Source organism: Pseudophryne corroboree, chromosome 12 (genome assembly GCF_028390025.1).
Source record: "Pseudophryne corroboree isolate aPseCor3 chromosome 12, aPseCor3.hap2, whole genome shotgun sequence".
NCBI lineage: Eukaryota > Metazoa > Chordata > Amphibia > Anura > Myobatrachidae > Pseudophryne > Pseudophryne corroboree.
The window spans coordinates 28164211-28188135 of NC_086455.1; the positions used below are offsets into that span (position 1 = coordinate 28164211).

Genomic DNA, 23925 nt, shown 5'->3' on the forward strand with positions numbered 1-23925 from the left:
GAAATAGATTTACCGGTGAGTAAAATCTTATTTTCTCTGACGTCCTAAGTGGATGCTGGGACTCCGTAAGGACCATGGGGATTATACCAAAGCTCCCAAACGGGCGGGAGAGAGCGGATGACTCTGCAGCACCGAATGAGCAAACTCTAGGTCCTCCTCAGCCAGGGTGTCAAACTTGTAGAATTTAGCAAATGTGTTTGACCCCGACCAAGTAGCTGCTCGGCAAAGTTGTAGAGCAGAGACCCCTCGGGCAGCCGCCCAAGAAGAGCCCACCTTCCTCGTGGAATGGGCTTTCACTGATCTAGGATGCGGCAGTCCAGCCGCAGAATGTGCAAGCTGAATCGTACTACAGATCCAGCGAGCAATAGTCTGCTTTGAAGCAGGAGCACCCAGCTTGTTGGGTGCCTACAGGATAAATAGCGAGTCAGTTTTCCTGACACTAGCTGTCCTGGAAACATAAATTTTCAGGGCCCCGACTACGTCCAACAACTTGGAATCCTCCAAGTCTTTAGTAGCCGCAGGCACTACATAGGTTGGTTCAAATGAAAAGCTGATACCACCGTAGGGAGAAACTGGGGACGAGTCCTCAATTCTGCCCTATCCATATGGAAAATCAGATAAGGGCTTTTACATGACAAAGCCGCCAATTCTGACACACGCCTGGCCGAAGCCAAGGCCAACAGCATGACCACTTTCCCGTGAGATATTTCCAATCCACGGTTTTAAGTGGCTCAAACCAATGCGACTTTAGGAAATCCAACACCACGTTGAGATCCCAAGGTGCCACTGGAGGCACAAAAGGGGGCTGAATATGCAGCACTCCCTTAACAAATGTCTGAACTTCAGGCAGTGAAGCCAGTTCTTTCTGGAAGAAAATCGACAGAGCCGAAATCTGGATCTTAATGGAACCCAATTTTAGGCCCATAGTCACCCCTGACTGTAGGAAGTGCAGAAAACGGCCCAGCTGAAATTCCTCTGTTGGGGCCTTCCTGGCCTCACACCACGCAACATATTTTCGCCATATGCGGTGATAATGGTTTGCGGTCACTTCTTTCCTAGCTTTAATCAGCATAGGGATGACTTCCTCCGGAATGCCCTTTTCCTTCAGGATCCGGCGTTCAACCGCCATGCCGTCAAACGCAGCCGCGGTAAGTCTTGGAACAGACAGGGCCCCTGATGCAGCAGGTCCTGTCTGAGCGGCAGAGGCCATGGGTCCTCTGAGATCATTTCTTGAAGTTCCGGGTACCAAGCTCTTCTTGGCCAATCCGGAGCAATGAGTATAGTTCTTACTCCTCTTTTTCTTATTATCCTCAGTACCTTGGGTATGAGAGGAAGAGGAGGGAACACATAATCGACTGGTACACCCACGGTGTCACCAGAGCGTCCACAGCTATCGCCTGAGGGTCCCTTGACCTGGCGCAGTATCTTTTTAGCTTTTTGTTGAGGCGGGACGCCATCATGTCCACCTGTGGCCTTTCCCAATGGTGTACAATCATTTGGAAGACTTCTGGATGAAATCCCCACTCTCCCGGGTAGAAGTCGTGCCAGCTGAGAAAGTCTGCTTCCCAGTTGTCCACTCCGGAAAATGAACACTGCTGACAGTGCTAACACATGATTTTCCGCCCATCGGAAAATCCTTGTGGCTTCTGCCATCGCCATCCTGCTTCTTGTGCCGCCCTTTTGGTATACATGGGCGACCGCCGTGATGTTGTCTGACTGGATCAGCACCGGCTGGTGTTGAAGCAGGGGTCTAGCCTAACTTAGGGCATTGTAAATGGCCCTTAGTTCCAGAATATTTATGTGTAGGGAAGTCTCCTGACTCGACCATAGTCCTTGGAAGTTTCTTCCCTGTGTGACTGCCCCCCAGCCTCGAAGGCTGGCATCCGTGGTCACCAGGACCCAGTCCTGTATGCCGAATCTGCGGCCCTCTAGAAGATGAGCACTCTGCAGCCACCACAACAGCGACACCCTGGCCCTTGGAGACAGGGTTATCAGCCGATGCATCTGAAGATGCGACCCGGACCACTTGTCCAACAGATCCCACTGGAAGATCCTTGCATGGAACCTGCCGAATGGAATTTCTTCGTAAGAAGCTACCATCTTTCCCAGGACTCGCGTGCATTGATGCACCGACACCTGTATTTGTTTTAGGAGGTCTCTGACTAGAGATGACAACTCCTTGGCCTTCTCCTCCGGGAGAAACACATTTTTCCTGTTCTGTGTCCAGAACCATACCCAGGAACAGTAGACGCGTCATAGGAACCAGCTGCGACTTTGGAATATTCAGAATCCAGCCGTGCTGTTGTAGCACTTCCCGAGATAGTGCTACTCCGACCAACAACTGCTCCCTGGACCTCGCCTTTATAAGGAGATCGTCCAAGTAGGGATAATTATAACTCCCTTTTTTTATTTTTGAAGGAGTATCATCATTTCGGCCATTACCTTGGAAAATACCCTCGGTGCCGGGGACAGACCAACGGCAACGTCTGGAATTGGTAATGACAGTCCTGTACCACAATCCTGAGGTACTCCTGGTGAGGAGGGTAAATGGGGACATGCAGGTAAGCATCCTGGATGTCCAGTGATACCATGTAATCCCCTTCGTCCAGGCTTGCAATAACCGCCCTGAGCGATTCCATTTTGAACTTGAACCTTCGTATATAAGTGTTCAAGGATTTCAATTTTAGAATGGGTCTCACCGAACCGTCTGGTTTCGGTTCCACAAACATTGTGGAATAGTACCCCGGCTTTGTTGAAGGAGGGGTACCTTGATTATCACCAGCTGGAAGTACAGCTTGTGAATTGCCGCCAGTACTACCTCCCCTTTCTCCGAGGGCAGCAGGCAAGGCTGATTTGAGGTAACGGCGAGGTGGAGTCGCCTCGAACTCCAGCTTGTATCCCTGTGATACTACTTGCAGAACCCAGGGATCCACCTGTGAGCGAGCCCACTGGTCGCTGAAGTTCCCGAAACGCGCCCCCACCGCACCTGGCTCCACCTGTGGAGCCCCAGCGTAATGCGGTGGACTCAGGAAGCGGGGGAAGATTTTTGATCCTGGGAACTGGCTGTCTGGTGCAGCTTTTTTCCCTCTTCCCTTGACTCTGTGCAGAAAGGAAGCGCCTTTGACCCGCTTGCTTTTCTGAAGCCGGAAGGGCTGTACCTGATAATACAGTGCTTTCTTAGGCTGTGAGGAAACCTGAGGTAAAAAAATTTCTTCCCAGCTGTTGCTGTGGATACGAGGTCCCAGAGACCATCCCCAACAATTCCTCACCCTTATAAGGCAGATGTGCCTTTTAAAGTCAGCATCACCTGTCCACTGCCGGGTCCCTAATACCCTCCTGGCAGAATGGACATTGCATTAATTCTGGATGCCAGCCGGCAATATCCCTCTATGCATCCCTCATATATAAGACTACGTCTTTAATATGCTCTATGGTTAGCAAAATAGTATCCCTGTCCTGACAGGGTAACAGACCCCGCTGCAGCAGCACTATCCATGCTGAGGCAATTGCAGGTCTCAGTATAGTACCCGAGTGTGTATATACAGATTTCAGGATAGCCTCCTGTTTTTTATCAGCAGGCTCCTTCAAAGTGGCCGTATCCTAAGACGGCAGTGCCACCTTTTTTTTTTTTACAAACGTGTGAGCGCCTTATCCACCCTAGGGGATATCTCCCAACGTGACCTATCCTCTGGCGGGAAAGGGTACGCCATCAGTAACTTTTTAGAAATTACCAGTTTCTTATCGGGGGAACCCACGCCTCTTCACACACTTCATTCACTCATCTGATGGGGGAACAAAACACTGGCTGCTTTTTCTCCCCAAATATAAAACCCCTTTTTTGTGGTACTTGGGTTAATGTCAGAAATGTGTAAAACATTTTTCATTGCCGAGATCATGCAACGGATGTTCCTAGTGGATTGTGTATATGTCTCAACCTCGTCGACACAGGAGTCAGACTCCGGCGTTTTTTGAGCCCCTGATGGCCTTTGAGACGCCTGGGCAGGTGCGGGCTGAGAAGCCGGCTGTCCCACAGCTGTTACGTCATCCAGCCTTTTATGTAAGGAGTTGACACTGTCGGTTAATACCTTCCACCTTATTATCCACTCTGGTGTCGGCCCCACAGGGGGTGACATCACATTTATCGGCATCTGCTCCGCCTTCCACGTAACCTTCCTCATCAAACATGTCGACACAGCCGTACCGACACACCGCACACACACAGGGAATGCTCTGACTGAGGACAGGACCCCACAAAGTCCTTTGGGGAGACAGAGAGAGAGTATGCCAGCACACACCAAAGCGCTATATAATACAGGGATTCACACTTCCCACAGTGATTTTTCCCTTATAGCTGCTATAATACACAATTTTTTGCCTAAATTTAGTGCCCCCCCTCTCTTTTTAACCCTTTGAGCCTGAAAACTACAGGGGAGAGCCTGGGGAGCTGTCTTCCAGCTGCACTGTGAAGAGAAAATGGCGCCAGTGTGCTGAGGGAGATAGCCCCGCCCCTTTTTCGGCAGACTTTTCTCCCGCTTTTTTATGGATTCTGGCAGGGGTATTTATCACATATATAGCCTCTGGGACTATATATTGTGATTTTTTGCCAGCCAAGGTATGAATATTGCTGCTCAGGGCGCCCCCCCCCCAGCGCCCTGCACCCATCAGTGACCGGAGTGTGAGGTGTGCATGAGGAGCAATGGGGCACAGCTGCAGTGCTGTGCGCTACCTTGTTGAAGACCGAAGTCTTCTGCCGCCGATTTTCAGGACCATCTTCATGTTTCTGGCTCTGTAAGGGGGACGGCGGCGCGGCTCCGGGACCGAACGATCGAGGTCGGGTCCTGCGTTCGATCCCTCTGGAGCTAATGGTGTCCAGTAGCCTAAGAAGCCCAAACTAGCTCCAATCAGGTAGGTTCGCTTCTTCTCCCCTTAGTCCCTCGTAGCAGTGAGTCTGTTGCCAGCAGATCTCACTGAAAATAAAAAACCTAAAATATACTTTCTTTTCTAGGAGCTCAGGAGAGCCCCTAGTGTGCATCCAGCTCAGCCGGGCACACGATTCTAACGGAGGTCTGGAGGAGGGTCATAGTGGGAGGAGCCAGTGCACACCAGGTAGTCCTAAAGCTTTCTTTAGTTGTGCCCAGTCTCCTGCGGAGCCGCTATTCCCCATGGTCCTTATGGAGTCCCAGCATCCACTTAGGATGTCAGAGAAATTATGTTACCTAATGATTATGTGGGGTCTTCATCAACCTATCCTCCTGTCTTACTGTGCCACCATTTGTTTTTTCCCCACTGATTTATGTAAATTAATGTTTTTGACCTTTTTTTTTTTTTAATTAAGGTGGTCTATCGATTAGCGTGAACTCTTTTAACCATTAACAACGTTGTACAGTTTAACTGCAATCATTCTGATGTCTTGTTTAGTTTTTCTTAGTGGTGGCATGAAGACTACTATATAGTAGTCAATAAATAATAAATGAATATACTGCAATACTTTCTGTAACATCTTGCTCTTCTGTCTCTGTAGGAAAAGGGGATGTGTTTGGTGATGTGTTCTGGAAAGAGACCACTCTAGCTCATGCTTGTGCCAATGTCCGAGCGCTGACATACTGCGATTTACACATCATTAAACGAGAAGCTTTGCTAAAAGTCCTGGACTTCTACACAGCCTTTGCAAATTCATTCTCCAGGAACCTTACATTAACCTGTAACCTGAGGAAACGGGTAAGACTGTGTTTGATCTATAAATGTCTACAGATCTCTCTTGTACTATATTCACTATATAATGCTCATTTTTCCAGCAAAAAATAATACTTCCCTGACAGTATAATGTACTGTAATTACCAAACTATAAGCTTTTATTACTGATCTGAGCAAGCTAGACATTAATACCTTGCGCTACGGAAAACGTTTTCTTTATATGGGTGGGAGGGCACTATGTGCCCTGCCCTATCACACTCATAGTTGCCTATGTACACATGGAGATGCACACAAATTACATGCCCCTGCGTATTTATAATCACCAGAACATGACTGAAACAGTACAAAAAAATTCTATATACAGTATATATACTGTGCAAAAATAGAAGTATTACAGGTTGAATATCAAAATCACACCTTACTAAGATAATGACACACACACACATTATATATATATATATATATATATATATATATATATATATATATATTTTATATATATCTATATATACACATAGTATATAATATATATGTCATTATATCAGTAGGGGACCCAAAAATGTGGGATTTTGGATAAGTGATACTCAACCTGTAATAGTTTATTTTTTTATCAATTAACAAAATGCAAAGTGGACGAACAGAAGAGAGATCTAAATCAAATCATTTTTGGTTTGACCACGCTTTGCCTTCAAAATAGTATCAGTTCTTCTAGGTACACTTGCACACAGTTTTTAAAGGAACTTGGCAGGGAGGTTGGTTCCATACAGTCATCTTAGAGAACTAACCACAGATCTTCTGTGGCTGTAGGTTTGCTCAAATCCTTCTGTCTCTTCATGTAATCCCAGAGAGACTTGATGATGTTGGAATCAGGGCTCTGTGGGGGCCATATCAGCACTTCCACGACTCCTTGTTCTACTTTATGCTGAAGACAGTTCTTAATGACATTGGCTGTATGTTTGGGGTCGTTATATTGCTGCAGAATAAATTTGGAGCCAGTTAGACGTTACCATGATGGTATTGCATGACAGCTAAGAACCTGCCTATATTTCTCAGCATTGACCAAATCCCTAACTCAATTTGCTGAAATGCAGCCCCAAACTTGCAAGGAACCTCCACCATGCTTCACTGTTTCCTGCAGACACTCATTAATGTACCACTCTCCAGCCCTTCGGCAAAGAAATTGCCTTCTGTTACAGCCAAATTTTGTACATTTTGACTCATCAGTCCATAGCACCTGCTGTCATTTTTCTGCACCCAGTTCATAAAGTTTTAGTGCATAGTTGCGTCATTTGGCCTTGTTTTTACATCGAATGTATGGCTTTTTGGCTGCAATACTTCCATGAAGACCACTTCTGGAAAGACTTCTTCGAACAGTAGATGGGTGTACCTGTGATCCACTGGTTTCTGCCAATTCTGAGCTGATGTCACTGCTGGACATTTCCTGATTTTGAAGGGTATTAAGTAGGATGTGTCTTTCATCTCATACACTTTTCAGTTTCCTTGGCCGACTACTTCGTCTACGGTCCTCAGTGTTGCCCGTTTCTTTGTGCTTGAATGCTTAGAATTACGGGCAGGTACTTATCCATCATGCAGTAGTATCAGCGAGGCATCTGATTGGCTCCAAATTTATTCTGCAGCAGGACAACAACCTCAAACATACAGCTAATGTTGTAAGAACTATCTTCTGAGTAAAGAAGAACAAGTAGTCCAGAAAGTGATATCAACATCATCAAATCTATCTGGGATTACATGAAGAGACAGAAGGATTTGAGCAAGTCTACATCCACAGAAGATCTGTCATTCGTTTCCCAAGATGTTTGGAACAACCTTCCTTCAAAAACTGTGCAACTGCACCTATAACAATTTATGCTGTTTTGAAGGGAAAGGGTGATCGCAACAAATATTGATATGATTAATTTTCTCTTCTGTCCATTCACTTCGCATTTTGTTAATTAATAAAAATAAACTATTAATACTTCTATTTTTAAAAGCATTCTTACTTTGCAGCATCTTTTCCACAACTGCCTAAAACTTTTACACAGTGTATATATATATATATATATATATATATATATATATATATGTATATGTGTATATATATATATATATATATATATATATATATTTATTTATAGCGAGAGAGAGCAAGGGGTCTAATGCGGTTAATTATTTTACTACAACGTTTCGGGATAGAGCATCATCATCATCATCATCAGGAAACAGCATAAAGACCGCTTGCTCACTCACTAATACTGTACGAGGCCACGCAGGCACATTGACCTTTTTCAGTGCCAATCCAGCAGCTTCTCTCTCTCTATATATCCATCCATCCATCCCACAAACACACACAGGTACTGTAGGGTTGTTTTAACTCCCCACATCTCATTTCAAATGAAAAAGGGTCCCTTTCACTTAATGTGGTAGGTGTTATAGTTAAAAATGTAAAGTCCATGTTGGGCTACCATATCATTCCAACACATAGGGGGATATTCAAATGTTTGAAAAGTCGGTTGGGTGTCTGTTTTTTCCAGTCTATTAGATAATAAAAAACAGACACCCAACTGACTTTTCAAACAATTGAATCTCCCCCATAGTGTTTACATTAAGATGGGGGAAATTGGCTAAGACAAAAAAAAATGCATTATGCTTTTCAGGTGCAGATTTTCTTGTGAAACCTCAGCATAGACTATTGTGTATTTCTTTGTGGTGGCGTTCATAATTAGTGTTGGTTCACTTTCCTGAGATTTGAATAGATGTGACACTTTTTGCCCATTTTTGTTAAAGTATTTGTTGGTAAATTTGTGTGGGTACTGCATAAAATACTTATTGATTGATATAGGAATGTGACGTGTGCAAACATCTAAAATACGGGATCAGCAGAGGAGTGAGAAAACCTGCAGTGATGCAATTAAAATAAAAAAATAAATACAAAATTGGCCCTCTCATGTACTAGAGATGCCAATGACCGTAACATAAGTAAACGGTCATCTGAAAATACTGCCAGCTGTCCCTAGTGGACCTCCCTATTAAACATTTTACTTTCTGACCTGTTGCCCAGCCTGAATGGGGAGACATTCCATTTTCAGTGAAAGGTGTGTGTCGTGGATGTTAAAATAGTGAGAGGGCACTGTAATGTGGCATAATCTGACCTAAGATGGAGGACACCATAATACTATATAACATGGACTAGGGCACTATAATGTGGCCCAGTATGAACTGTGGACACTGTATCTCATAATGGGGCAGATGTATTAAGATTGGAGAAGTGATAAAGCAATGATAAGTGCAGGTGATAGTGTGATACCCCACGGGTATCTAGTATGCATAATCTGCAGTCACTGTGTATAGTACATCACACTTACTTTGCCCCGGCTTGTCATGGGTTCAGGTACAGTTACCAGAGGGTCCCCTGAAGAATCAGGTCTTTAACTACAAGTATATTGTGGGTGTGGACTTCAGGTGTCGGTGCAGCGCATAAAAAATTGGGCGCCAGGCCATCTCAGAAAAACAGCATAAAGTTTATTTCAACATCAAACGGATATTTCAGGGATAACTTGTGAACACTCCTCCAGCACAAAGCATATCAGTTACAGTGGATCCCATATCAGGGCACCTCCTTCAGCGCATTGCTTAGTCGCAGCGGCATATATATAGCGAACATCAGTACATACCAGTGCATTCTGTGACCAGTAGTGCTACACATCAGGTTACCGTCTCTCTCTCTCTTACTGAGCGAGGATTCTTTTCCTTGGGGGGCTTCTAATCACGCCACGTGGCTTTCCGACCACTTCACCCAGATACCTCTCGAGATACTTTTCCATGGGGGCACTTACTCACGCCGCGTGGCTTCCAACCACTTCACCCAGATACCTCTTGAGACTCACACCTTGAGCACACCTTTCTCCTGGCATCACCCTTTCACTGGATTCTGCATACTGCTGCTCTCACACTGCGATGTCTCCCTCTGTCAAATGCTTTGCTGTGGCTGGCATCCCTCCCCACCTAAACATGTGGGGAGCCCTCACTGGGGCTACATCTTTCTGGTTAATCCACCACACTTCAGCTAGCTAAAACATGTGCTTCTCCTCACTGTCTGTCTGCTCTCTGCTCTGCTGCTGCTGCTCTCATTCTGTTGTAGCTGAGTTGTGTCTCACTGCAGGACAACCTTTATATAACCCTGCATTCCCAGGGTCACATTCTAAATCTGGGATTTCCCGCTCTGTCTTTCCCGCTCTCAGTTTCCCGCTCTGAGTCTGCAAATGAGTGAGTCATGCCCTTTGCATTTTGCAGACTGATCTGTATTGCTATGAGCTGTGCTGTTAACTCCTTCTGTGCTGCAAGCTGTAGGCTGCTGGCACAGTGCTTATGCAACTCCAGCAAACATTTTACTTTGATTAAAGTCATGCTGGCACCTGTAGTGCCACAGTTGATTTGGGCTGCAGTTTCAGGGTATCACAATAGCGCACCGGCCAATCAGCTTCAACATGTAAATTGACAGGAGCTGATTGGCTGGTGCTTTATCACCTTGCACTCCTATCACTGCTTTATCACTTCTTCAGGCTTAATACATCTGTTCTAGTGTGAATTGGGGGTGCTGTGTGACATGTGTACTGCCAGTTGGACACTGCTATGGTGCAGGGGGTGGAAATGTCCATCACAAAAAGCATGCACAGCCACAAAAAGGCCTCAAGAGGCCTCTTCTTTACTTTTTCAGAGCAGATGGGAGGGTCTCTCCAATATTGCAGGTCTCCTTTACCCCCACGTCAAGTGGTAGCCACATCCACTGCAGCCACCACATTTCCACCACAGTTTGGAACCCCCCTGTTTTTCACTCAATAATCCAAACGCAAAGCAAACATTATTTTTAGCCACCCCCGCTATGAATCATACCCATCAATTAGGCTACTTACGAGGGTAATCCAGAAAATAAAGACTGCAAAAAAAAAAGTGTCAATTTATTGTTTTGTTTTTGGAAACAGAGTATCTTTATCCATTTCTCCACAACTACATTCTTCATGTAAGCATTTATCATATCTGTCCACAAGCTTTACAATTCCCTTATTGTACTCTGCTGCCTCCAGTCCATTGAGCCTTCCACTCATCATCACTTTTTAAAATATTTTCCACCCAGGAACTCTCTCTCATCCTGGTCTATCTTCATTATGAACGTTTATCGTCCATTATTGAACATCTCACACCACTTTCTCACATCACCATACACCTGCTTTAATTGATGATGAACTTCAGCAGGTCTCACTTTCTGCTCATTCAGGAATTCAACTCTCCTCACTTCACAGTCGGGAGGGATTTTGTAGCATAGGTTTTGTTTTAACAACGCACAACATCAACAAAAACAACCATAATAGCACTCCACTCACAGAGCACTTAGAAAACAAGTTAGGGAGACCTTCTCGATGTATAACCATGAATATGAAAAGAAAGACGTACCCTCTCACAGTGGTATAGACTGTGGAAGACACATAAAGATATCTTTACTCCTCTCTTGTGTAGACATAAATAAAACGTATTCACCTGTAATTGAATATAGCTAAGGTATATGGGCGTACCCTACTCACAGTGATGACTGTAGTGACCAACTCGTAAAGGTTTCTTTATCTAGGACTTTCCTAACTTCTTTTACCCCAAGTAACTCACAAAATAATGTGCATAGGAGTAAAAAAAAAATTTTCCTAATCAGTAAATGTAAAAAATAGACATTTTTAATAAAAAGGTATCTATGTATATGTAGCCAGTAAAGTGCTTGAAACAAATTGGAAAACAGCGCTTAACCTGGTATGTAGGCTGACGAAAAGTCCGGACTGTCGTTATCCATGGTTTAGCTCTGTCTCGAAATACACAAACTGCACCAACACGAAGGGTACACCTACACTCTTGTAACCTGCCCGACAATGAATTGGGGAGGGTAAATGACCTGAGCTCCGGGAACTCACAAACGGTCTTTATTTTCTGGATTACCTTCTTAAACCTATGTGGAAGTCACCCTCAACTCCATCATGTTCTGCCCCTTAACCCAGGGCAACTAAAAAAAAACCCATGTTTTTCTAATGCTCTTGGTGGAAATACTGGGGGTTTTTGGAATTTTTTAAATTGAACACAAGCTGCTTTATATAGGATTTTTGTACTGTGCTATTGGCTCGGAAATTAATCTTACCCTTTGCTGCATAAAGGTTGGACGGGTTAATTTGAATAGATCTATCACCTTTCTCATACTTAGAATATTTGACATTAATGCTTTAGGCTTTTGTAGGTTGGAATTGTGCCTGAACTTAGCGACGCAAGACTTCAATTTCATTTAACTGAAATCCCCTGGGACACAACAGTTTTAGTTTAAAGCTGAAAACTCCTATATGCAGTAAATCAATCTTACACTCTATCCTCATTTCACTGTGTATATGAAACTGATTAAAATCTTAAAACCAGCATTTTCGTTGGCTTGGGAATAGGATCATTATACTTGCTGCAGGGTAAGAGGCATTGGGAAGTGGGTTTAATTAATTCTCTGTATCTAGAAAGAAATTATTTTGTTAAAGTTTTAAAATAATCCGCCCTTTGTTGCTAAATGTCATTACAAGAATGTTTTACTTTAGTTCTGGAGATACATGCGATAGCTCGCTGACATTGGGTGCCGATTTATCACCATCTGCATCTGAGGATGTGCTGTGATAATATCGTCCCAATCCGCAATGCGATAATTGATTGCATCGCACGGATGTATCAATTATCGCATGCAGGGACAGAGATCTGCAGCCAAATCGGGGTATCTTTCAATTATGCGCTGCGCATGCACCATTGCCCGACACTGCTGCCGCTATCACCGCTGACGGCACCCCCTTCCTGCCCCTCAAACGGCAGCAATCAGTGAGAGTCCGCTGCCGTCCTGCTTCCTACATCGCAGGACCTGTTTGCGCGCGCGCGCAGAACGCATCCCGCCATGGCGTTATATGGCGGTAGCCCCTAGTAACCTTTGGCCTACTATTACCGCCATTTTTTATTTCAGAGCGAGATCATTCTGCTTCCACCTCTTCAGCGGGAAGGGCTCTTACCATAACCCCTGTCCAGGCGAGAGATCGTTGCTAAAGTCGAGTGAATGGTTTACACTTGTGGACTCCTTATAGCTCTAGGGGGTCGATCCAATTAGCTGCAAAGGGTTTACGACACCCTTTGTAAGGAACATCTATGGGGTGCAAATTTGGGTCGCCGTAACATGCTGCCTCTACCGCGATAACTCGCACCCACGATATAATCACGGCTAATTGGCCTGACCCCTATGAAGGAACAAATGTACGAGTGATCATAGCGCACTAGGAACAAAGTAGATTAATTAAAATTGGTAAAAATTGTAGTTGTAGTTAAAAAAAATGTTAATTTTAAGGAAATAATTAAAGGGTGATGCCTAATGAGTTGATCAGATCTGTGTTAATTACCCTAACAATATAACGACGTAGAATAATAAGTGAAAAACAGCAAATGAACATTTATTCTGAAAACAATTTAGTTTTACCGACAAAGCAGCTTTTTACTGTTTACTGCACACGAAACGTCATCATGTGACATATCAGAAAAGGCGTGGCTGGACTCTGCAGAACATTGCAGCAGATATGCGATACCTCTAGTGTAACACCACAGTACGTCTCATCCCCTCTGCAGTACACCTGTCTCCAGCACACTGGCCGTTGCATATTTTCTCCCAATATAAGCAGCTTCCTCTTACATTGTCATGTACTCACACTACAATAGCATTTATCTTCCAAAGAAAGCAGTTTGGTGATGAAGGATGGCTGTGGTCTGAGAATAGCTCACACCGCACGCTTGGATGTGCCCAATCATTTTACTGCCGGAGGCGGAAACTGAAATTACTGCCTTTTCCATCTATACTCAAAAAACATTTCTAGTAGTCTAATCTGCACTGTAAGAAACTAAGTGATGGCTAGTCTATATAAGTTGAGAGCCCTACAGATATTCATAAAAATTGTTTGCTGCAACAATGATAGAACTTACACTATATTCAATTAAAGTTTTTAATACTTGTTATGTGGGGGCCACTTACAAATAGAACTCTAGTGGTTGTTCCGCCCTCCCATCCTCTCTCCAGCATCTGCTGCCATTCAAGGCCGCTTGGCAAGCACGTGGTTACCTAGGGCATTGATGGTCTGGAGTTTCTAAAACACTGAATGAGTGACATAATATCCACACATGTTGTTTTAATGCCCCTTTATGGCGCACTGGCTGCTGGCAATGACCGAGAAACAGCCAACGGCTTTTTACATATGATGCTAGTGGCTGCTATTACTCCATGTAAGTGTTCCGCTGAGAGTGTGGTGCTTGACATGGTTGAAATAAATAGCAATAGACACCTGACTACAGTCCTCAGCATTTGAGAGGAAAAGTTTGGTAAGAAGAGCAGATGAGGGCTGTAACTAGGGTTATGTGAGGAGAGGGGCAGCCGTCTATGGTGCAAATCTGAAAGATATGTTTAATTTGTACACTTGGGGGCTTGGTTACATAGTTGTTGAGGTTGAAAAACGACAAATGTCCATCGAGTTCAACCTGTATTATAAATTTTATATTAATTTAATGATGTATCCTTAGATATTTCTTTCTGCTAGGAATTTATCTAATCCATTTTTAAACTTATTGATTGAATCTACCAGTCCTACCTTCTCTGGCAGAGAATTCCAAATCCTTACTGCTCTTACTGTGAAGAACCCTTTTCTCCGTTGTGTATGAAAATTTTTTTCTTCTAACTTCAAGGGGTGTCCTCGTGTCTATGTAGCATTTTTTTTAATAAACAAAATCATTTGATAAATCCTTGTATTGTCCCTATGTATTTCTAATTATTAATAATGTCCCCTCTCAATCGCCTATTTTCCAGTGTAAACATATAAGTCTTTCCTCATAATTCAGTTCCTTTAAATCCTTAACCAGTTTAGTGGCTCGCCTCCGAGTCTAAACCCTTTCGAGTACCAAGATATATTTTTTATAGTGAGGTGCCCAGAACTGTACACAATATTTCAGGTGTGGTCGCACCAAAGATTTATAAAGTGTCGGGATTACACTCTCATCCCTTGTCTCCATTCCCCGTTCTATGCATGCTAACACCTTATTTGCTTTAGTTGCTGCATTTTGACATTGCGTAATGCTACTAAGTTTATTATCGATGAGCACCCCAAAATATTTTTCAGCTACCGTTATCCCTACATTTTCCCCATTTAGTTTATATGCTGCCCGATTGTTCTTCGTCCCAAAGTGCATAACTTTACATTGGTCTATATTGAACCTCATTCTCCATTTTTCCGCCCAGACCTCAAGTCTAGATAAGTCATTCTGTAGAGACTCAAGATCTTTGTCTGAATTTTAGTCTCTTATGTGGGACCTTGTCAAAGGCCTTAGTGATGTCCAAAAAGACCACATCCACTGCTTTACCCTGATCAATATTATCGCTCACTTTCTCGTGGAAGATTATTAAGTTAGTTTGACATGACCTGTCCTTCACAAAATCATGCTGATTCTTAGGTAATAACCTTGGGGATATCCAAGTGCTCTAGTAAGCTATCCCTTAACATACCTTCCAATATTTTCCCCACTATAGATGTCAAATTTACCGGTCTATGGTTGCCGGAATGCGTTTTAATACCATTTTTAAATATTGGGAATACCTCTGCTATACGCCAGTCCTTCAGTATCATTCCTGATGCAATTAACTCGCTGAAGATCAAATATAGGAGTCTAGATATCTCTGTGTTAAGTTCCATAAGAAGCCTAGGGTGAAGTCCGTCCGGCTCAGGAGATTTACTTATCTTAATTTTACTTTGTCTCTCCTGGACTACTTCCTCGTTTAACCAATTACTTAACAACAAGTCGTTATTATAGTTTATGTTGTGCTCTACTCTCGTCAACCTGTCCTCTTTAGAGAATACCAATTCAATTGGTGAGTATCAAATTTCCTTCATACCTCAGGCACTTAAATTTCTAGGTACAGTTCAGGAGCAGATTACTTCCCCGTTCTAGTGGGATCATGACCCACACGTTGTTTTCCTGCACAGCTCATCCTCTTTGCCAAATTGTCCCAATATAATTAGCGAGTGCCCGTCTTAAAGATGTCAGAAATGCCCTCTAGGTTTAGCAGCAATACGGACACCATTAATCAAGACATTTACAGATGAGAAATTACTACATTGTCCTAAATGACAAAACCAATGTATGAAACAGCTGAACCAGTTTGACTTACGATTGGCACTACTGACCATTAGTTATCTAACTTCTAGGTTTCAAATCAACAGGGAACTTTGGGGGTCATTCCAAGTTGATCGCTTGCTAGCTACTTTTTGCAGCCGTGGAAACGCATACTCACCGCCTACTAGGGAGTTATTTGCTGTGCAAGGGTGCGATCGCATGTGCAGCCGAGCGGTACAAAAATAGTTTGTGCAGTTTCTGAGTAGGTCAGAACTTACTCAGCCCTTGCGATCACTTCAGCCTGTCCGTTCCCGGAATTGACGTCAGACACCCGCCCTGCAAACGCCTGGACACGCCTGTGTTTTTCCAAACACTCCCAGAAAACGGTCAGTTGACACCCACAAACGCCCTGTTCTTGTCAATCTCCTTGCGATCGGCTGTGCAAATGGATTCTTCGTTAAATCCATCGCACAGCAATGATCCGCTTTGTACCCGTACGTCGTGCCTGCGCATTGCGGTGCATACGTATGCGCAGTAGTGACCTGATCGCGGCACTGTGGAAAATGGCAGCGTGCAATCAGGTTGGAACGATCCCCTTTAACTGTTCTACACAGGTCATTGTAAATACTTAAAAGAGGGGTGTACTCCTAGCACTACCGTGGATAAACACACAATACTTGTTTTAAAAGAAGGTGTATTTATTGTACACAATCACAAAACAGCTTAAAATGACGTGGCATTGTGGAATTTCTAAGGTCTATTCTAAGGCAAGTAAATGATGTGAGCCTAGACCAGACTGTTGTTATTATTACAGGTCTTAAAAAATGAATTTCTTGGGTATAATTGCTATGTGCGGGGAGGGTTCCTAGTACCGGTAGACAAACTAATCCACAAACAAAAACAAAACACACATATATAGAAAGGTAAAGTAAATTGCAGTAAAAAAGATACTTTGGACGTCTGGATGGCTGTTATTGAAATCACAAAGTTTTCCTTACTCCAAAGCTTGACCTGTAGTGCACAGTAATTAAAGTCAATTACTGTAAGTGTGATCACTTGAGGTGGATCAGAATAAACATCAGTTCAAAGTCATGAAGGTACATATGTGAGGGTGATGCGCTGTTTGCGTCTTACCCACTCCGTCACTTTGTGTAATGGCAACGTTATTTTTAAGTTTCCTGGTTGTAGTTCGTTGCCCCAAAGCCTATTAAGTGGTCGGTGTGCTTTTTTCTGCAATGTCAGACCCTCATGCCGGAAACTAGATGTTCATTGAAAACACACGCTGCCGGCGAAGAATCTGCAATCCTGAGGAAGCCTGCACAAGGCGAAACTAGTTGATTACAGAGGATGCAGTCAATTTACCGACAATCAAAATCCAAACAGTCAAAATACTGACAGCAATTGACCAACGGTCAAAATCCCGACAAAGTCGACATACCGACATGGTCAATATACCGACATTTAAAATACAGACAAGGTCAAAACACCGACGTGTAAATTGTCGACAGGTCAAAATGCCGACATAAGATTTTTATGAGTTTATCATTGAAACCGACTTGTTCATGCTTTACCATCCCAGTGGACCTGGAGGGGGAATATAATAGTGTGCCGAGCGCAGCGAGGCACTGTGCCCCACCAGCCATGCGAGGGGACGCGGTACACTTATATGTTTACCATGTCGACATACACACCAAAAACCAATGAAAAACTCATGTCAGCATTTTAACCTGTTGACATTTTACGTCAGTATTTTGACCATGTCGGTATTTTAAATGTCGGTATTTTGTCCATGTCGGGATTTTGAGCATTGGTCAATTGCTGTCGGGATTTTGAGCATTGGTCAATTGCTGTCGGGATTTCGACCGTCGGGATTTCATACCGATCCCGATTACAGAGCTACTGATCCAGAACAGAGCCGAACCAGTGCACTCAGCGGACTGCTTGGTAAGCTCCGACAGCTGACACCCAGCAAACCTGTCCGATCTCTGCAGCCAAGAGGACCGAGAGGCCCCATAAGCCGTGACAACTTGCCACACAATACACTTTGGTATAGCAAATAGCGCTGATAACAATATTCACATACAGAATTATCTTACATCAGTAACGATTTCCTATTGTGATTATGCCGAAGGAGACACTGTGGGTAGCAGGCCACTGACGGACAATACGTTCGTATCACAGATGCATTCACCTCATGAAGAGGAAGGAAGTCACCTTTAAATATTCCAAAAACAAATGGACATGGTGCAAGTACAGCCAAATAATTGGATAAAAGGTGATTTTTAATACAAAAAACTCACAAACAGAGAAAAGAAATAAGCATGTAACCACTATTGTGGGTTAGGACATATGGACCAGGCATCAACACCGTTACCCTCCCAGATCTTTGGCAAGGAAGCAGATCAGAGTTCCGGAATCTCAAACCCACTGGTAACAGGAAGCAATACTGGTCCAAACGTAGTCCCCAAAAACGCCAGTCACCACGCCTGAAGCTTTTCGGACCTTAGTCCTTCATCAGAGGCATGGTGGCTGACTGGCAAGGTTCCTCCTAAATACCCCATCTAATCAAGTAAAAACAGCTCCAGGTGTCCTTACTGATCGTATCCCATCCTTCACCGCTGATCCTCCCGCGGAAATGACGTTCGCGGAGGTTTTACCGGAACCAGAAGTACGCAACGTGCGTTCCACGGTGCGTTCCACCTACGGAGACTCCGGAAGATAGGCTGTTGCTTTCCAGATGTCCTTTTGCAGCGTTTCTACACAACTTAGTGGTCCAAATCATTCATGAATTCCTTATAGCGTCCATAACAGTGGTAGACTTAGTATATCCACAACAGTATATGCCCAAAAATAAAACAAACGTAATTTCCGCGGGAGGATCAGCGGAAAGATCTGGGAGGGTAACGGTGTTGATGCCTGGTCCATATGTCCTAACCCACAATAGTGGTTACATGCTTATTTCTTTTCTCTGTTTGTGAGTTTTTTGTATTAAAAATCACCTTTTATCCAATTATTTGGCTGTACTTGCACCATGTCCATTTGTTTTTGGAATATTTAAAGGTGACTTCCTTCCTCTTCATGAGGTGAATGCATCTGTGATACGAACGTATTGTCCGTCAGTGGCCTGCTACCCACAGTGTCTCCTTCGGCATAATCACAATAGGAAATCGTTACTGATGTAAGATAATTCTGTATGTGAATATTGTTATCAGCGCTATTTGCTATACCAAAGTGTAGTGTGTGTTTAATTGTTTTGAGACTGGTGAGGAGTCTCTTTCAGGTGTAGCATAAGCTGCAGATAACGATTGACGCGGTGTGCATATTACCTCCATTTTTTGTACTGTGACAACTTGCCGCAAGATGTATTTACCAACACCCACCTCCACACAAGCCACTCCAACTTCATTCACTGGCAGTGTTAGTTTTCAATGAACATCTACTTTCCGGCAGGGGGGTCTGACATTGCAGAAAGAAGGGGTGGTCTTCAGTATGCCGGCTGTCGGGATCCCGGCGCACAGTATCCCGACAGCCGGCATACCGACACTTATTCTCCCTCGTGGGGGTCCATGACCCCCCCCTGGAGGGAGAATACGCGCGCCACCGTGCCCATAGCTTGGTGAGCGCAGCGAGCCCACAAGGGGCTCTTTTGTGCTCGCCACACTGTCGGTAAGCCGGCGGTCGGGCTCCCGGCGCCGGCAATCCGTAGTGAACCCGAAAGAAGCACACCGAAAACATACTAGACTTTGGGGCAATGAACTACAATCAGGAAACTTACAAATAACATTACCATTACACAAACAGCGCATCACCCTCACATATGTACCTTAATGACTTTGAACTGATGTTTATTCTCATCCACCTCAAATGATCGCACTTAATTGACTTTAATTACTGTGCACTACAGGTCAAGCTTTGGAGTAAGGAAAACTTTGTGATTTCAATAACAGCCATCCAGACCTCCAGAGTATCTTTTTTTACTGCAATTTACTTTACCTTTCTATATACTGTATGTGTGTTTTGTTTTTGTTTGTGGATTAGGTTGTTTAGCGGTACTAGGAACCCTCCCCGCACATAGCAATTATACCCAAGAAATTCATTTTTTAAGACCTGTAATAATAACAACAGTCTGGTCTAGGCTCACATCATTTACTTGCCTTAGAATAGACCTTAGAAATTCCACAATGCCACGTCATTTTAAGCTGTTTTGTGATTGTGTACAATAAATACACCCTCTTTTAAAACAAATAGTGTGTTTATCCACGGTAGCGCCAGGCTTACCTACTTTGCTGCCTCCTCCTCCGGGAGGATGCAGCGTTGTAGGTGAATGGGGGGCGTGGCCGGGAGCAGGATGGGCGGTTCGGGGGCGTGGCCGGCAGCAGGATGGGCGGTCCGGGGGCGTTGCATCAGGGTCGCATCATCGTGACTCCACCCCCCGCTGTGCCGAGAAACGAGGCGCTGCATAGCGGGGGCGGAGCTACGATGACGCGATTCAGCATGAATCGCGTCATCGGACCCCCTCGGCCCGCCTACTTGTTCACTGCTGCAGGCGGCCGAGGGGGTAAGCGGGAGGCTTGCCCACCTTTCCGGGGAGCCGGGAGGGTCACCCAATTTTCGGGAGCCTCCCGGCCATTCCGGGAGGGTATGCAAGTATGGGTAGCGCTAGGAGTACACCCCCCTTTTATGTATCCTGACTAACCGTGGAATACCTAGTGATTCCACCACTCCAAGCAGCAACCTAGGTTAAAAAGCCTTATTTTTTTCACCGAGCGCAGTACCCTAACCCCCCTTTTTTATTGTAAATACTTGACACTGAATATTATTTTCAGAGCAATTTCATACACTTTCGGGAAATGTTAGAAAATGAGATGTATAAACAATTCAGTATCTGCCGGCGAAGTGGATTTGGTACGAGCGGCGCTTTTCATGTGCAGTGAAGAAAGAAAATGTCTCCATATGAGTTATTTTATTTTTATTCGTAAAGGTTAAGTGTTATCACGCACCATTACATCACTAATTAGTGTGTGTCTGTAATGGATCTGGGGTGTACAGTGTAATGAGGCTTATGGAGAGTTGGATGTACAAGATTTTCTTTTTCTATACTGTGAATGCAAACCAAAAATGCAAATGCATGTCTGTATAGACTTTGTTCCAGACCGTTGTTTTAGTCTCCCCACACCCGACAGGAAGGGAGGAACAGCCACGCGTAGACTGAATGTAATGACAACACATATAGACCCAGATTAACAATGGGGTGGATGAGACAACAGCTCCAGCCTCCAAAATAAAAATAGGCTCATCATCGTGACGGCCATCCAGGTGCTAAGTGTTAACATTTTATTTCTGTTCCGCCAAAAATTTAATTTTTCAGTTATATATATATATATATATATATATATATATATATATATATATATAATCTCAAAATAGAAGGCAGCGGCACTCAGGGAGTTTTAAATCAAATAGCTGTATTCAAAACATACAAGGAAGCCGACGTTTTGGGGCTCACCCGCCCCTTTGTCAAGGTGTGTAACAATACATGAAAGCAAACACATACCTTATATCTAGTAGAAGCCCGCCAGTGTTCGTGCGTGGACCGGAGACGCGGCTTCCCGCTGTGCTTCCGGTCCCTCTGTGATGACCTCACTTCGGCTGCGCCTTTCGGTTGCCCAGGCAACCCGGACGCTCCTCCGTGGACAGGTCTTTCTATGACTAAAAACATCAGTGACAGATTGTGCCCTCGCAGCTACCAGAACCCACCACCTCACTGACTATTTTAAGCGCACCTCTCATAGCACCAATTGGATAGCCCGGTATAATGGTGTCGATTGAGCTCACATATGGATCCAAGTGTAAAAGCACTATGTGTAAAGCGCCCTGCCACAACAGGTCCTGTTACTGTAAGTCTGCGGGGGCCTCAGTGTAGAAACCGTATTATGCAGAGAGTTAACCTATAAGAGGAAAATAGAGGTCCCCTAAAGTCTGGCCTGCACTATCTAGGGACAAAAATAAAAAAACGTTAGCTATAACGACTGCATACTGTGCGTGATGTAAATGTGTTAGACATAAATAAACTTATTAAACATATTGAACCTATACAATATATGTGAAAGTGTAGAACGTATCAAAAAAGATGCACAAAAAACGTGAAAAAAATCCTTTGGTGAGTGAAAAAACTAAGTTTGTGTATGCGAAAAAAATTCGTAAATGTTGATCCAGCTGTGTGAATAGCCAGAAACAAAATGTTAACGTGGAGAAAAATGAAGATTGAATGTGTCAATGTAGTGAACTGACTTGAATCCCGAGAAAGGGACCCTGCTATTAATGGGCAGACTATACCGTGGTGCCATGCTAAATTGTGTGGGGCCCTACGAGCTTGATTGGTTAACGATGGAGGTTACAAGCCTACCGACTCGCTTTGGGGCTCATGAGAGGTACGCCTGAACTGAACAGATTTTAGCTGGACTGTAGTCCAAACCGACATTAATCTTATTACCAAACTAGACAACATCCACTAAAACAATTAACGGGTATTAGATATTAGCACAAAGTCCTTGGTCACCGGCTCAAACGGCCGTGATATACTATGTGTCCCTGATGGCCAGTTCCATGGTCTCCCTTCTTTCTGTTAAGGTAAGAAAACCGGTCACTGTCTTTAGGGTATTAGGGGCAGACCCCAGGTTATTTTACCAGGCGAACACACTTTACAAGAAGACATTCCACGAGAATTTCTCGTTCAATAGTGATTATCTATTACATGGAATATCACTATCCGAATACCACCGGGAGAAACTGATACCCAGGGGGTTCAGAGTGAAAAACGTCCCTACCATCGGCCGATACAATCCGGAGTTCTGTAGAAAATGGGTGGGCATCCTAGATCTCATCTTGCTGGTGGTGGAGGAGGCAGGCCGAGAACTGAAGTTAACTAGAGTGAAAGTTTCCAAACTTGAAACGGAGCATAAGACTGTGTTACATTCTGACTCTAATCAAGAATGGTTACACAAATTACAGAAACAGTGTGAGGATTATAGAAAAGACCTCATCAAATTTAAACGTAATAAACACCAAATTGTGAAAGAGGACTATGATCTGAATAATGTGTACAGGTGGCTGATGGGAGGAGAAGGGGGTCAGAGTACCACCTACAACTCTAGAAACAAGCACAGCTGGCGGAAAAGGAGAGAGATGCGGTTCCATGCCACAGGCACCTCCAATAGCGACAGTGAGATTGCCCTCCAGGATTCAGAGGACTTCACTCTTAATACATCAGTCCCTTTAGGGACACCAGCGGGGACCCCAAGAGAAAAAGGAAAAAGAGGGGGACGCCCACCCGCCGGGGCGGGCAGTGCATGCGAATTAAGAGGGCGGTCGGCCAACAAGAATCGCTAGTGTACAACCTTTCCAGTAGATCCTTCTCAGAGATTGAACTTAGTGTTCTAGAGAAGGGTCTTTCTTTGGTCCCCACTAATCCTTTTAACGAGTTTAAGTGGCAGGTGGAGCTACACCGTTTTTCACGTAAGCTGAGACTACAGGAATTTTTCCAGAGGACTAATCGTGAAGGGAACACGAGCACTACCGGTGATTCCCCGCACGAGAAATTTTATTACACACGGCACAAATCATCTTTTGATCCACCCTCCACTAATTCGTCCATACAGTCGTTCACGAGACTATTGAATGATTCAGTCCTAAAATATATGGCAGCCACGGCTACTACACATCAGAATTTATCCAGGGCTGAACGGGTGGCACTTAAACAACTCGAGGCATACCGTGACGTTGTATTCCGTCCTGCGGACAAGGAGGGTGGCCTTGTAATTTTAAATCTTTCTGATTACATCAAGGAAATCGATAACCAACTAGCAGTGGCGGAAACATATGAAGAATTGGTGCAAGACCCGTCGGCCATATACCAACAGGAGTTATTTCAGCTTCTAGACCAAGCTAAAGCTAGTGGTCAGCTATCTGCCAAGCTATGTGAAGCACTCAAGCAGGACCATCCAGTAGTCCCCATTCTCTTTTCAGTACCCAAGATAC

General features: G+C 44.1%; 1 protein-coding gene across 8 annotated transcripts in view; it reads left to right on the plus strand.

Moving 5' to 3' along the window:
- Positions 1-23925, plus strand: part of KCNH5 (potassium voltage-gated channel subfamily H member 5) — a 544426-nt gene that overhangs the window by 500950 nt on the left and 19551 nt on the right. For all 8 annotated transcript variants that reach the window (XM_063947262.1, XM_063947258.1, XM_063947259.1 and 5 more), the window contains one exon: positions 5522-5718. In XM_063947262.1, the coding sequence (XP_063803332.1) occupies positions 5522-5718 (197 nt within the window). The remainder of the gene's footprint in view (positions 1-5521; positions 5719-23925) is intronic.